Consider the following 15,820-nt stretch of genomic DNA (forward strand, 5'->3'; position numbering starts at 1 on the left):
GGGCATACAACTAACTGACATTCTTTTACATTTTGACTTGAGATTCCTACACAGAAAAATAGTCTTTGATGTAGCTAAACGCCCAAACTGAGATTCCAGACTAGAAGGAACTAAACTGAAAAATGTTTTATTTTGATTTTAGATTAAATATTATAAATATGAATTCCAAGTGTACGGGAAATTCCAAATGGGTGCCAGGAGGCTTCTGGCACCTAGTCTGTTGCAATGCATATGGAGGTTGATATCAAGAATAGTCAACAGCAATTTTCCATCTCCCCTGGGGAGAGGATACTAGGAAATCACTAATATAGAATGAAAACATTAATTTACAATCATGTAGGCAGTCACTGTGTCTGAAAATGCCAAATGCTCTTAACTATAAGTCATCCAGTTTAGCAGATGGAAAACCATCAAGAAGTAAATCACTTATTCAGAATCTCTCCTGGACCAAATACAAGGGCTACAGCATGATGGTCAGTCTCCTGAAACTATTCTTCCTCCACAACCAAGGTATTGCCTTGAGTCACGCAGTGCTTTAAACTTCAGTCAGTATGGAGATTTGGCATTCTCCTACAAGATGCTCTATTGGAATAGAGAGAAACAGATTAAGTGTGGCTGCCTTTGTGGGGATGTTCTCTCTTTAACCTAGTCCTATCTACTAAACATCAGGCCAGGATTTTCAGATGCTCACTGCTCACTCACTTAAACGTCACCAGTCATCTCAGACTCAAATCACCCAAAAGAAAATCAACCTTTCTGCTTCTATCCATGCTTTCCCCCTTGTATTTCTACTTCATTTTGGGGGCATCATTATACACATTCTTGGTGAAGCCAGAAACCTAAGGTACACATATGATTTCTCCATCACTGCTTGAATCTGATGGAGCTAACTCTCTCCAAATAGCCTTTATATGTGCTTTCCTCTACGTTTCCACAAACTCAGCCTTAGCTGTGGCCTTTGTCACTTATTATGTCAACAATCACAATCCCTTTCTAACAGCTCTATCCACCTACGGTATTATTTTTGTTTATTCATTCAACAAACACTTGATGACCATTGCCTATGTGCCAGCAGAAGGTGCCAGGGACACATCAGTGAGCAGTCTCCCTCTTGGAGCTTACATTCAGGTAGTGGGGAGTGAGTGAGAACATAAGCAGATGAACAAATAAAATACTAAATGCTGCGTAGAAAATAAGAGGATTAACTTAAGGGGACTTAAATTAGAAAGAAGGGTCTGGGAGGGCCTCTTTGAGGTGTTCACTGAGACCTACTAAAGAAAAGGAGGGAGCTATAAAGAGTGGGGTGGTAAAGCTTTTCAAACTTAGGGAATGCACTGTGCCTTCAAAGACATGGAAGAAGGAAAGAACCTGGCCTGTTTAAGGAATCAGAGGAGCACTGTAGTCGCAGTTCAGTGAGAGGAGAGGTGAGGCAGGAGATATGGGCTGTAGCCAGAGCATGAAAGGCCTTGGAGACCAGCCTTCCCTGGCTGGAGAGCTATTTCTGCACTCAAAAATTAGATCACAGCACTGCCCCCTCTTAAATTTTAAAATTCTGACTCCCCGTCAGTGATGGGGTAACGTTCAAACTTCTTGTATGTTCAAGACACCTTCCTGGTCAGGATGCTGCCTGCCTTTCCAGCACTTTGCTCTGAAACAACTGTCATGGACAGGTAATTTATATATTCTAGCTGTCTCCTTCTCACATGCCTTCTTCCCTCTACGGCAAAAGCTCCTTCTCTATGTAATGACCATCATTTCATCCTCTCAGGCTCATCCTAAGTTTTATAGGAGGAGCTGATACACTGCTCTCCGTTAGGTCATAGGTAACTCTATATTGTGACTCCATAGTGTTTTGTACATCTCTCCCACCATCCTGGGAACTCTTGAGAATGGCAACGTCTGGATCTTCTGTTTTGGCAGTCATGGTGTCTGAAACAGATGTGGCATTCAATAAATGTTTATTGAGGAAGAAAAGGAAGGAGGGAAGAAGAAGTTTTGCCCAAATGCCCTGGAATGGAATCCATAACTTCCTGATTTCATCTGGTGTAAGGTTTAGTCTATTTTTATTTTATTTTATTTATTTATTTTTTTGTCTTTTCATCTTTTTCTAGGGCCGCACCTGCGGCATATGGAGGTTCCCAGGCTGGGGGTCTAATCGGAGCTGTAGACGCCGGCCTACGCCAGAGCCACAGCAACATGGGATCCAAGCTGCGTCTGTGACCCGCACCACAGCTCACAACAACGCCGGATCCTTAACCCACTGAGCAAGGCCAGGGATTGAACTCACAATCTCATGCTTCCCAGTTGGATTTGTTAACCATTGCACCGTGACAGGAACTCCCGGTTTAGTCTATTTTTAAAAATCCAAAAATGAATTGTATATGTAATATGCTGGGCCGGTTAGTTAGTGGTAAACAATGCTTAATTATCAGAGAAATTCTGAGCAAAGAAATGCTACACGACATGAAGGAATGAACACTGGCTCTGCTACTTGCTATCAATAGGACTTTGAGGTATGAGTCCCCAAATTCCACTTCTTGAATATACATTAAAGGTGGTATCTTAACAGACTACAGAGAAGTGTCCACCTTACAAATGGGGGAAATAAGGTTGCTTTTTAAGAATTAAATGAATCAAATCTGGTTTATCCATCTGTGGGAAGTAACCCAAAACTATTATCAAAGTGACCAATCTGTAATCTCAGCAAATAGGAAAATGGCATAAGCAATACATAATGTCCAGTAGAGAAAAGTGACATGGACATAACAATGATTAGATGTGATAAACAATTTGTCATGACAACAGAAAATTCTCTTCTCTGAGTGAAGATGTTAGCTTTCCAGTTTATACTTCAGCAATTTGTGAGTTTGCACTAAAGTGCAGTTAGTAAGTCTCCCTTTGTACATGGACAGAGATTGAATATATGACTAGACCTCAAGAACAGTCTCTGAACCGTGGTCACTTCACCATGGTTGACATATTGTGTGACCTTGCCTGGCTGCCAGCTGGCCTGCCCCAATCAGATCTCCCCCTCTTACTTTAAAGCAAACATTTTAGGCCAAGGTCAGCACAGGGAGCCCTTTCATCAGGATGACAATACAAGGCCAAGTGCATTCCATTCACGACCAGACATGGACTCAGAATGAAATGTAACTGACACAGCCTGGGATCCTAAATGACCTTTAGATCCCAATGTCAGTCAAATGACCCTAAAGAAAAAATTAAGCTATATTCATCTGGAATGAATTACTAAATGAAGACATGAAGTAGAGATGATTTTTTAAAAACTTTGGAGCCAATTCTGTGGTGGGTAACAGAGATGCCTAAAGTAGGAGAAAGAACCAAATGGCACCCACAAGTCCTAAACGTCTTGTGATACTACAGTCATTTCCAATGCTAAAATGTAAGCACATCTACGTCATAAAAGCATGTTCCTATTCAGAGCAGAATACTGGAAAAGGTCTGGGTGAACTAATCTCTTACTCAGTTCACCATGAACATTCAACCCAACAAGGCTGGCGTGCCATGGGCAGAAAGAAGGGTTGCAGTCTTAAGTTGTTAACTAGAATAGCACAGGGTTGGAATGGGTCTTAGGCATGTGGCAATCTAATGTATACTACAATAGGACATGCCTTAAAAAAATGAATAAAGTCCAAGGGGCTGGCGATGTTGTAAAGACATATCCACACTGCTACCTCTCTTGATGACGATGCCAAGCATACTTGGTTTTTACCAGGCTTATGAAGAGTACTGCAGTTTAGGATAAGACTCTTCCACTGTATCTGAAAAATTCCGTTCCAATCTCAGTGACTGCATCAACTAAGTCAGTCTCCCTGACAAAAGGTTATAAACATCCCCACCAGTATGTTTTTGTTTTTTCATTTTTCATGTGCCTTAGGATCACCGTTCTGGTTTGAATTTTCCAGAAATTCAATTCTAGAAGATCTAATATCTATTATCACTGAAGAATCCTTTTCTAATTTTGATGGTGGGCCTTTTTAGCCACCCTCTGCCCAAACTCAATTCAACTACTGCAATGTTTTCTGAGGCTTAATATTCACACTTATGTATTAAGTTCTACTATTAAAGTGAAATATTAAAAACAGACAAGCTTACTTGAATACTCTGTGTCTGTCATTTAATTCAGTCTGTGTTTGATTTTATGTAGGATTTCATCTATGTTTAATTTTACTTTTTTTTTTTTTTTTTTTTTTTTTAGGGCTGCACCTGTGGCATATGGAAGTTCCCAGGCTAGGGGGGTTGAATCTGAGCTGCAGCTGCAGGCCTACATCATAGCCACAGCAATGCAGGATCCGAGTACCATCTGTGACCTACACCACAGCTCACAGCAACACAGGATCCCTAACCCTGAGCAAGGCCAGGGATCAAACTCTCATCCTTATGGATACTAGCCTGGTTCATTTCCACTGAGCCACAACAGAAACTCCTATGTGGGATTTTAAATCTTTACAACAAAGCAACATTTCAAGCCCTTAACAAAGCTTCTTTCAGAGAAAAAATAATGTATGAAAGTTTTGTAAGTGCCTTTCAGTTCAGGGCCTATGGGGATCTTTTGCAAAATAAAATAACTTTGATGCCACACCAACTGAAACCTGCAGGGATGTGTGGTTTGAGTGTTTCTGCTGTTACACCCAAGCTAAATTCTACTGAAACCATTTATGAGAGATTTACATTTAGTTGATTACTGAGAAAAGGGAGTGTCATCTTCACTCAAGACACAGATCTCAAAAACATCAGATAGTTTTTCATTTACTTTTTTCAGTGCCTAAGAAAAAATATATACCAGCAAAATTTCCTCTTTTTCAATGTCCTATTTCAAACTGAACCAGACAACCAAGTGGACAACACATCATTTGAAAAAAAAAAAAAAAAAAAAAAAAAAAAAAAAAAAGGGAGGGAGAGGGTTAAAAAAACAATGGAATAACCAAGTGGACAAAGAAAGCAAGTACTTCTCCATATAAGTATTCCCAATAATGAAGAAGAAATGAGGGAGGGAGGATATCACTACTGGGCAAACTCCTAATGAAATAATGAACCTAGGCAAAGATCATTAGTGCCCACCAACATATTAAAGAGACACCAGGTATTATGCACGTCTTGATAGGATATGCAATAGCATCTATGAAATATTGCCCCATACCCCACAGATTAAGCTTCTGGATCAAACTAACAGTATGCAGGGACCATAGGAAAAAGAAGAACATAATAAATAAAAACATGGCAATACAATCAGCAAAATCTAAAACATGGCAAATTCCACAAGACAAGTGACCTGGTTTCTTCAAAAAAAAAAAAAAAACAAAGGGAAAGAAAAATAGAGGATAGAAACCTCTGGATTAAAAGCAACCTGACAGATGACACATCCAAGGCAATGGGATTTGTTTGGATCCTCATTCAAACTAATAGTAAACAAATGGATAAATTTACTATCAGTGGTATGAAGACTATATCGCTGAGGATACTGCACTGGAGTTGTGCTTAAAGCATCCTATCTTTTAGTGGTGTGTTACCATTTTTAAAGGATGAATTATAAAATGTCTGAGATTCACTTCATAATAACCTACTAGAGAGAGGGTGCTTTAGATGAAACAAGAGTGGGTTAATGGTTCTGTGGCTAGGTGATGGGTACATGGGATTCACCATGGTATTTTGATTTTGTATATGTTTGAAATTTTTCACAATAAAAACTGAAACACTTTAAAGTTGGGGGGAAAGTGATGAATAAGACTTACCCTGCTGGATATCCTTCATTTCTAAATGCAAACTAGATATCAAGATTCCCACAGTTTGAGATCGTTTTCCATCCAATAACTTGATGATCTGAAATTTTTTAAGAAAATTAACATAAGCTCAAATGACCAGGCAATCGTTCAGGAGCATACTAAAAATACTAATATGTTTAGATACTCTAATTGGTAAGTTAAGCTGATGCTACAGTCACTCTGTCTTAATAATTTAATTTGAAAGTTACTTACCCACAGGACAGATACTTTAGAAAATAAAGGGGAAAAAACACCTCAAATTCCACCAATCTAATACAAGCACTCAAATCTTTATGTTACTCTAATCTTTTTATTCAAACACATCCTAAGTTGTAATTGCAACATATGTGCAAGTTTTTATCCAACTTTTCCACTTATCATTGGCATATTTCCATGTTGTACTTCGTAAGTCACTTCATAGCCTCCAACCTCCTTGGCTGCAGATCATCTGCCGAGTGGATTAGGGGAAGATCATTGCAATATCAACTCTGCTGTTTACCAGAGATTTGACCTCAGAGAAGAGACTTAACCTCTAGGAATGCAACTTCTTCATCATGAAATGAGGCTGACTGCACTTACTTTGTACATTTATTCCAGAAATTAAATGACATAGTATATGCAAAGTACCTAAAAAATAGTTCCTGACATAGACTTAAATTTTAAATAAAATTTCCATGTTTTGGAAAGTTAGGTTGCTTTTTAATTGTGCTATAATTAGTATAAGTAATCCTTTATACAGAAAGTTTTAATTGCTTAGAAGTGGTCCCTTATAATAATATATATGTATGTAGAAACTTCTATAATCTTTTTCAAAACTCCAAATACCTCACTGCCAATCATGGCAACCTCTATGAATATTCCATGGGGAACTCTTCATAGTTTTGACTCTCTAAACCTAATAAACCAAATCAGCTCCAAAGAACATGTCACACAGTGGCCACCAAAAGAAAAAATATATATATATCTTTTTCTCTCTTGAGGCAGGGCTATAAAAATCAAGAGGAAATCTACAACATCACCAAATCCTATGCCTTTTAATGCTCTTTTCCAGGTAAAATACAAACTACAAAGCTCTGCTTCCCCTCCCACCTATGTATATACAAACTTCCCCAAAATGTGGTAAAGACAAGATTAAACAGTAACAAGCATCTACATTTATACTGGTACTAACTCGCTGAGTTGCCTGCTGGTGGAACAATAAGCGATGACATCAATTTGTTCCAACCAGGATTGTCTATTTGTCCAATTGTCTAGTTACCCATCTGTTGACCAATTCTATATCAATTATTGCCAGCCCTTTATCTTCCCCAGCTCAGCATGGCTACTCTTACATAACCATTAGCCCTAAAGTACAGTAAATACTAAGCTTTCATTAAGATGAAAGGAAAATCTCATTTTCAGTCTAATGTGTTTAGTCATTTCAACATTAGCTTTAGAGAAAGATTCATAGAGGATACAGAATTGCAGCTTTTAAAAGAAATAAAGAAGGGTACTTTGTATTTTATGTGAAGAAGAGATTATGTATATATCTTCTTTAATAATGCAATTTTGGGCTTTTTCTTAGAGAACACAAATTTAATGTGAAATGATTCTTTAAAAGCCCATTAGAAAATTAAGAAAATCCACTTAAGTTTTATGTAACAATTTGGGAATGCATTCATTAACAAATATCTGCAGTGATTCTGCTAGCATTGCTCTGGATGCTGAGGATGCAGAGGAGACAAGGCAGATATGTCCTTGACCTCATCCATTTTGTAGAGCTAAAAGATTTAAAACTGCTGAGAAGAGCTAAAAAGACAAATAACATCATCACCTGAACTAACTGCAAAGCAAATTCAAAAGAAGAAAAGCTTTGGGAATTGACTAGGTTTATCCTTAAAAGTCCAGGAGAGTAACTGCTACAACTTTTGTCATGGTATGCACATCACTGTCAGGGAGTCAGGCATAAGAGTCAAACTGATGACAAGAGGGTCACAAAAATGTCTTCAAACAAATATTTACCACGCTATCCAGGTAGGGTTACACAGGGTAACACATTCTACCTACCAGTAGGACAAGGCTCAAATTCCAGGTTTTCTAATAGCTAATTAAAAGACTGAAGAGAGTAACCACAAGAGAACAGAGAGATGGAGAGAGGGATGGAGATGGAGATTCTGTGGCTCAGTGGATAGAAACAAGCAAATCCATCCCCATTTCATCATTCAACCAGGCTGACCTGTGCAAAGGATGTTACCATCCTGGAAATTCTGCCTAATGCACTGGCACAGCAGGTGTTTGGAAAGAGTGCATCTTACATTTAACCCAACTAAAACCTTAAGAGTTTTCTGAAATGCAGGGCTCCTTCCTAAAAAGGGGGGGGGGGTCGTAAGTACTCAAGTCAGAGCATTTGTATTCTCTTCTCTATTTCTGCCAAATTCTCTGTCAACCTCTAACTAGACCTGTACAAATATACTTCTAAATTTCCATATACTCCATCCAATTGTAGAAAAATTCCAGCTTTCTTAAAACCAGCTAAAATGGATCAAAGTGGGCAATGAATGGATATATGCCCTAAGCCCTCTTTATTTCTTTCGTTTTTTGTGATTGAAAGGTTTAATTTTTACTTTTACAACAGTTAAGAAAAGACAAAAACATGAAAACTGCCATAGAAACAAAATTTTAAATATAAGTACAGCATTGTTAACACTATGCCCACCGTTGTACAGCAGATGTCTAAAAAGTTTTTCATCTTCATGACAGAAATTCTATACTCCTTGAACAGCTATCCTCTACTTCCTTCTCCCCCCAGACCCTGGACAACTCTCTACTTTAAAAGTTTGACTATTTTATTTTTTATTTTTATTTTTATTTTTTGTCTTTCTGCCTTTTCTAGGGCTGCTCCCGAAGCATATGGAGGTTCCCAGGCTAGGGGTCGAATTGGAGCCATAGCCACCAGCCATAGCCACAGCCACAGCAACGCAGGATCCAAGCCACGTCTGCAACCTACACCACAGCTCACGGCAACGCTGGATCCTCAACCCACTGAGCAAGGCCAGGGATCGAACCCGCAACCTCATGGTTCCTAGTCGGATTCGTTCATCACTGCGCCACGACGGGAACTCCGTAAGTTTGACTACTTTAGATATAAAAAGAATCATGCAGTATTTGTCCTTCTGTGACTGGATTATTTCACTTAGAATAGTGTCTTCAAGGTTCATATATGTTGTAGTATGTGACAGAATTTCAAGGTTGAATAATATTCCATTGTGTATGTGTATACACCTATGTGTATATATGTATTCCATTGTGTATGTGTACATAATATATTCATCAATGAGCACTTAGGTTATTTCCACTTCTTGGCTATTGTGAATAATGCTGCAATGAAAACAGCAATACAAATATCTTTTTGAGATCCTATTTTCAATTCTTCTAGATAAATACCCAGAAGTGGGATTGCCGGATAGTGTGGTACTTCTATTTTCCTAATTTCTCAACATCTTTACCAACACTTGCTATGGATTATTTTTTAATATTTATATATTTATTTTTTATTAGAGTATAGTTGATTTACAGTGTTGTGCCAATTTCTGCTGTACAGCAAAGTGACCTAGCCATACATACATACATTCCTTTTCTTATATTATTTTCCATCATGGTCTATCCCAAGAGACTGGATATAGGTCCCTGTGCTATACGGTAGGACCTTGTTATTCATCCATACTAAATGTAATAGTTTATACATAATAACCTCAAACTCCCAGTCCGTCCCACTCCCTCCCCCCTCCCCCTTGGCAACCATAAGTCTGTTCTCTATGTCTGTGAGTCTGTTTCTGTTCTGTAGATAGGTCATTTCTGCCATATTTTATATTCCACATAGAAGTGATATCATATGGTATTTGTCTTTCTCTTTCTAACTTACTTCGCTTAGTATGATAATCTCTAGTTGCATTCATGTTGCTGCAAATGGCATTTCATTCTTTTTAATGGCTGAGTAGTATTCCATCGTGTGTGTGTGTGTGTGTGTGTGTGTGTGTGTGTGTGTGTGTATCACATCTTCTTAATCCATTCATCTATCGATGGACATCTAGGTTGTTTCCATGTTTTGACTATTGTCAATAGTCAAAACATGAGGGGCACATGTATCTTTTTGAATTATAGTTCTGTCTGTTGTTATGTTTTTGTTTTTGATAGCAGCCATCCTAACAGGTGTGAGGTGATACCCCACTGTTGTTCTGATTTTCATTTCCCTGATATTAGTGATGTTGAATATCCTTTCATATACCTGTTGACCATCTGTGTGTCTTTTTTGGAGCAATGTCTATACAAGTCTTTGCCCATTTTTTAATCAAGTCTTTAAAAAAACTGAATTGCAGGAGTTCTTTAAGTATTTTGGGATATTAACTCCTTATCAGATATATGGTTTGTAAATATTTTCTCCCATTCCACATATTGCCTTTTCACTCTGTTGATTGTTTCTTTGGCTATGCAGAAGCTTCTCAATTTGATATAGTTCTACTTGTCTATTTTTGCTTTTGTTGCCTGTGCTTTGTGTCATATCCAGGAAATAACTATCAAGACCAATGTTATGAAGCTTTTCTCAGGTTTTCTTATAAGAATTTTATAGATTTAATCTTATGCTCAAGTCTTGAACCTATTTTGAACTGATTTTTCTTTACGCTGTAAGATAAGGATCCAACTTCATTCTTTTGCATTTGGATATCCAGTTTTTCTTGAACCACTTGTTTAAGAGACTGTCCTTTTCCCACTTTTTAGTCTTGGCACTCTTGTTCAAGATCATTTGACCATATATGTATGGGTTTATTTCTGAGCTCTTTAGTATGTTCTATTCGTCTATGTCTATCTTTATACCAGTACCATCTTGTTTTGAACACTGTTTTGACTTTGGAGATACTACAGGTTTGGTTCCAGACCACTGCAATAAAGCAAATATTGAAATAAAAGGAGTCACACAAATTTTTTGCTTCCCAGTATATATAAAAATCATGTTTACACTATACTGTAGTCTATTAAATGTGCAAGAGTAATATGTCTAAAAAGCAATATATATACCTTAATTAAAATTCTTTATTACTGGAGTTCCTTGGGAGCCTAGTGGTTAAGAATCTGGCATTGCCATAGCTCGGGTCACTGCTGTGGTGTGGGTATGATTCCTGGCCTAGAAACTTCTGCATGCTGTGGGCATGGCCAAAAAAAAGAAAAAATACACTTTTCCTAAAAAATGCTAACTATCACCTGAGCCCTTCGGTGAGTGGTAATCTTTTTGCTTGTGGGGGTCTTGCCCCAATGTTGATGGCCACTGACTTATCAGAGTGGTGGTTGCTGAAGGCTTGGGTGGCTGTGGTAACTTCCTAAAATAAGACAACAAGGAACTTTACCACATCATCAACTGACTCTCCCTTTCACAGAGACCTCTCTGAAGCATGCAAAGCTGTTTGATAGCATGTGACCCACGGTAGAACTTCTTTCACAATTGGAATCAGTCCTCTAAAACCACGCTGCCACTTGGTCAACTAGGTTTGTGTCACATTCTAAATCCTTTATTATTATTATCAATCTTCACAGCATCTTCACCAGGAGTAGATTCCAACTCAAGAAACCACTTTCTTTGCTTCTCCAGATGAAGCAACTCCTCATCTAGTAAAGCTTTATTATGAGACTGCAACACTTCAGTTACATCTTCAGGTCCACTTCTAATTCTAGTTCTCTTGCAATTTCCATCATAGCTGTGGCAAATTCCTCCAATGAAGTTTTGAACCCCTCAAAGTCATCCATGAGGGTTGGAATCAATTTTTTTTCAAACTCCTGCCCTGCCCATGATGATTATTTTGATCTCTTAACATGAGTCACCAATGTTCTTAATGGCATCTAGAATGGTGGATCCTTCCCAGAAGGTTTTGAATTGATTATACCCAGATCCATTGGAGGAATCACTATCTATGGCAGCTATAAGGTTGCAAAATGAATTTCTTAAAGAATAAGACTTTCAAGTCAAAATGACTCCTTGATCCATGGCCTGCAGAATGGATGTGGTGTTAGCAGGCATAAAAACAGCATGAATCTCACTGTCCATCTTGACCAGAGCCCTCTTGGGTGACCAAGTACATTGTCAATGAGCAGCAATATTTTGAAAGGAATCTTTTTCCTGAGCAATAGGTCCCAACAATGGGCTTAAAATATTTATTTAACTATGCTATGAACAGATGTGCTGTGATCCTGGCTTGGTTGTTCCATTTATAGTACACAGGCAGAGAAGAATTAATACAGTTCTCAAGAGCCCTAGGAGTTTTGGAATAGTAAACGAGCCGTGGCTTCAACTTAACGTCACCAGCTGCATTAGCCCCTAACAAAAGAGTCAGCTTGTCCTTTGAAGCCAGGCTTTGACTTCTCCTCTCTAGATATGAAAGCCCTAGATGGCACTGTCTTCTAACAGATGGCTATTTCAGCTGTATTAGAAATCTGCTGTTTAGTGTAGTCACCTTTATGAGTTGTATTAGCTAGATCTTTTGGATAACTTACAGCTTCACCTTGCACTCTGATGTTATGGAGGTGGCTTCTTTCCTTAAATTTAATGAACTACTCTCTGCTAGCTTCAAACTTTTCTTCTGCAGCTTCCTCACCTCTCTCAACCTTTCTAGAATGGATGAGAGTTGGGGCCTTGCTCTGGATTAGGCTTTGGCTTAAGGGAATGTTGAGGCAGATTTGATCTATCTACACCACTAAAACTTTCCCTGTTTCACTTTCTTATCATCTTTGTGTTTACTGGAGTAGCACTTTTAATTTCCTTCAAGAATTTTTCCTTTGCGTTAACAACTGGCTAACTCGTTGGTGCAAGAGGCCTAGCTTTGGGCATATCTCGGCTTTCAACATGCCTTCCTCACTGAGCTTCATCATTCCTAGCTTCTGACTTAAAGTGAGAGAGGTGCAACTCTTCCTTTTACTTGAACACTCTGAGGCTATTGTAGGGTTAATAAGTGCCCTGATTTCACTATTGTTGTGTCTCAAGGAACAGGGAGGCCCAAAAAGAGGAAAAGAGAAGGAGGAATGGCCAGTTGGTGGAGAACTCAGAACACACAATATTTGTTGAGTTTCCCATCTTATATAAAACAAGGTGACTGCAGTTTGCAATGCTTTCATTTCAGGAGGTGGAGGACACAATCTAACACATTACAAGAAAAAATGAGAAGTAAAAAGAGGGTTAAAAGAAAAAAGAGTAAAATAACTACATGCTTTAACATATCCTTAAGCCCAATATGCAAAATGATTAAAAGAAAACACACAAAGGAAAACAGCACATTAGACTAGTAAACAGACCCAGTGAGAGTTCAGTCAGCTAAAAGTCTGATCCAAGACTTTAGTATATACTCAGATATTTCCTGAGGTCACTTGAGATTTTATTTATGTAGGATAGATGATAGAAGCTCTTCAAACAATATGCCCATTTTAAATTGTGATAAATGTTGTCAAATTGCTTCTAATAAGTGCTACCAATTTACATTCCTGCCAAGGGTTATTTGAAAGTGGCTGTTATCCTGTCCCCTCATCCACTTTGGGTATTATCAATTGAAAAAATGTTGGCCAAAATGATCAGTAAAGTGTGTTTTTCACTATTTTGCATTTTTAATGATTTAATAGTAAGGTTAAACGTTTGGTTATTGGTCACATGTTTTTGTGAACTGTCTTTGTATCCTTTTTGCTGTGTTTTCCAATGACTTTCTATTGGACTAGTTCAATGCAAAGAAATTTAAATAATGACATAGCTGAATAGCAGGAAGAAAGACCCAGAGATTGCTGTGGATAACAGGCATTTTCTAAGGGAAGAAGGGGGAAGAGAAATACTTTTTACTGCACCTCTACTAAGGGTTTATGCTCCTCTGCACACGAGCCAACCCAAATAGATAGTTGTGAATTGGGGGCAGTGAGCAGCCAATATTGTAAACTTTTATTCCTTTAGTGGCCCCCTGTGGATTTCCAGAAAGGTAACAATACTTCATGCTCTAGAGTCCTGTAAAGTAAGTGCAGTCACCTCTCTGCTAGGGAATTAAAGCAAGGGTCACAGAAATAGAATGATGCTTTGTTCTGCTAACCCAACTCTCTCCATTTTGATATTTGTGATCAAAGCTCACAACTCCTTACCCAGATTTTTACCTATTATCTGGGGCATTTACCTTCACAGCAGAGTAGGAAGGAAGAAAACATTGAGGAAAAAAAGAAAAGACTGAGAAAACGGACAGAGAAAATGAACACAGGAAAGAGGGAGAACAAAGATTTTTTTAAAAAGATGTTCAGCTTATCAACCAATAATAGACTCGGCTCGGATCCCATGTTGCTGTGGCTGTGGTATAGGCCAGCAGCTGTAGCTCCGATTAGACCCCTAGCCTGGGAACCTCCATATGCCATGTGTGCAGCCCTAAAAAGCAAAATAAAAATTAAAATAATAAAATAAAACATTTCTTTAGAATCACAATCAAGTTTCAAGTAATCAGATCCAATTTATGCAGAACCTTCTGCCAACTGAAAATTCCCCCCCCTTTTTTTTATTGTATTCTTGTTAAGCTGACTTCCAGACAGATAAAGTCAACTTCAAAATTCCTCTCTGAAAAGAAGGGAAATATGACAGGAAGATAAACTTATCTTAGGTTTTTATTCTTCCCAATTCACTAGCTTCTCTAAAATGTCCTCGGCTTGGATGATATCCCACTCAATCGCCTATACCTTTCACATCTACACTACTGAACAGTAAGGACTGGTCCAGATCATAAGGATTACCTGCAAAACTTTCAGAATCCTAAATTGCCTAAGTCTGTCTGATACATAACAGTCTGCCTTTTTTATAGTAATTTACTATTTAATACTTAAAAAAAATAACCACAGAATTTTATATGCAAAAAAATCCCTAACTTAGTAAATGATTTATTAATTGAAAATTTTAATTACTCAGCATCCACCCATTCTTTAAGCATTTTGGTTGTTATTATTCCATGTCATTGCAACAATTTTTAAAAATGGTCTGGCTCAAGCCAAAGCTTCCCAGCAGGATAAAACCTAAGTAGAAATAGAGATAAAATTGAGAACGATAGCCATCAACACAATGGACCTTCCCTCTAGCGTTTAGCTCTAGCCTTCTGAGTGGTCATTTTCTCTTGGCCAGCAGTGGAAAGTGAGTGGTATCATCATCTGGTGACTAGCTGTTGAGAGAAAAATCAAGAGACTACCCTTCTATTTCCAGGCCTCCCCGACTCATCCTCACACCTCAAAGCTGAAACATGGTCAGTCCAATTCAGCATCACTCTCAATACACAAACTCCTATGTTAGTGTATTGAAGGCGTATAGAGATTAAAAATCACACACACAAACACACACACATATATGTACATATATGCTGATCTTTGTCCAATGGGAGTTCAAAGACCAGTTTAAAAGAGAAACCCACCTAAATAAGTCTGACCCAAGGGAGCTATTTACAGGGATCAGTTACCTTAAAGAGTTTCTAAGTGTTCTTTGGTGTATGGTCCCTAACAATGCCAAGACTCATTGAAAGTGGGGGGAAGTGAAATGACCATTTTGGGCAGAGTCTTCCTCTGAGCAACCGGAAAGCATTCCCAAAAGAGGTACATTCAGTGCTTTTTTCTTGAAACACAAGTCCAGGTCTCAACTTCATAAAACCTCTATGAAGGAGAGTTGAAAGATAAGAAGCTCTGCATATCAGGAACCCCAAATGACACTGTAACTCAAGGTCTTTCCACTCTGCGTGGCCACTAGGGTGAAGGTTCTGCCTTAGGTGTTAAGACCAGCCAGCAGCAGGGTTCCCATGGTATAGACCTTGAAGCCAGTCCTCCACATTTGATTGTTCTGTATTGGTAGGATTCCTGACTTGCTAGTCTATAGCTTCATCATGTAAATGTCAAATTAATGGGAGAGTATGAGTGCTCATAAAAGCTTGCTCATCTAATGAATATTCCGGTTTAAGTGGATTCTGGAATCACTTAACCATTAGCACGGAAGAAATCTACAAATGTTGCCTTCCGTATCCTTC

The 15,820-nt window shown here is 38.3% G+C and overlaps 1 protein-coding gene across 1 annotated transcript in view; it reads right to left on the reverse strand.

The window, feature by feature from the left end:
• The window catches only part of FMN1 (formin 1), a 467,180-nt gene that overhangs the window by 179,160 nt on the left and 272,200 nt on the right, over positions 1–15,820 (reverse strand). The window contains 1 exon segment of the mRNA XM_021098316.1: positions 5,754–5,841. Within this exon segment, the coding sequence (XP_020953975.1) occupies positions 5,754–5,841 (88 nt within the window).

The sequence above is a fragment of the Sus scrofa genome, chromosome 1 (genome assembly GCF_000003025.6).
Source record: "Sus scrofa isolate TJ Tabasco breed Duroc chromosome 1, Sscrofa11.1, whole genome shotgun sequence".
Lineage (NCBI taxonomy): Eukaryota > Metazoa > Chordata > Mammalia > Artiodactyla > Suidae > Sus > Sus scrofa.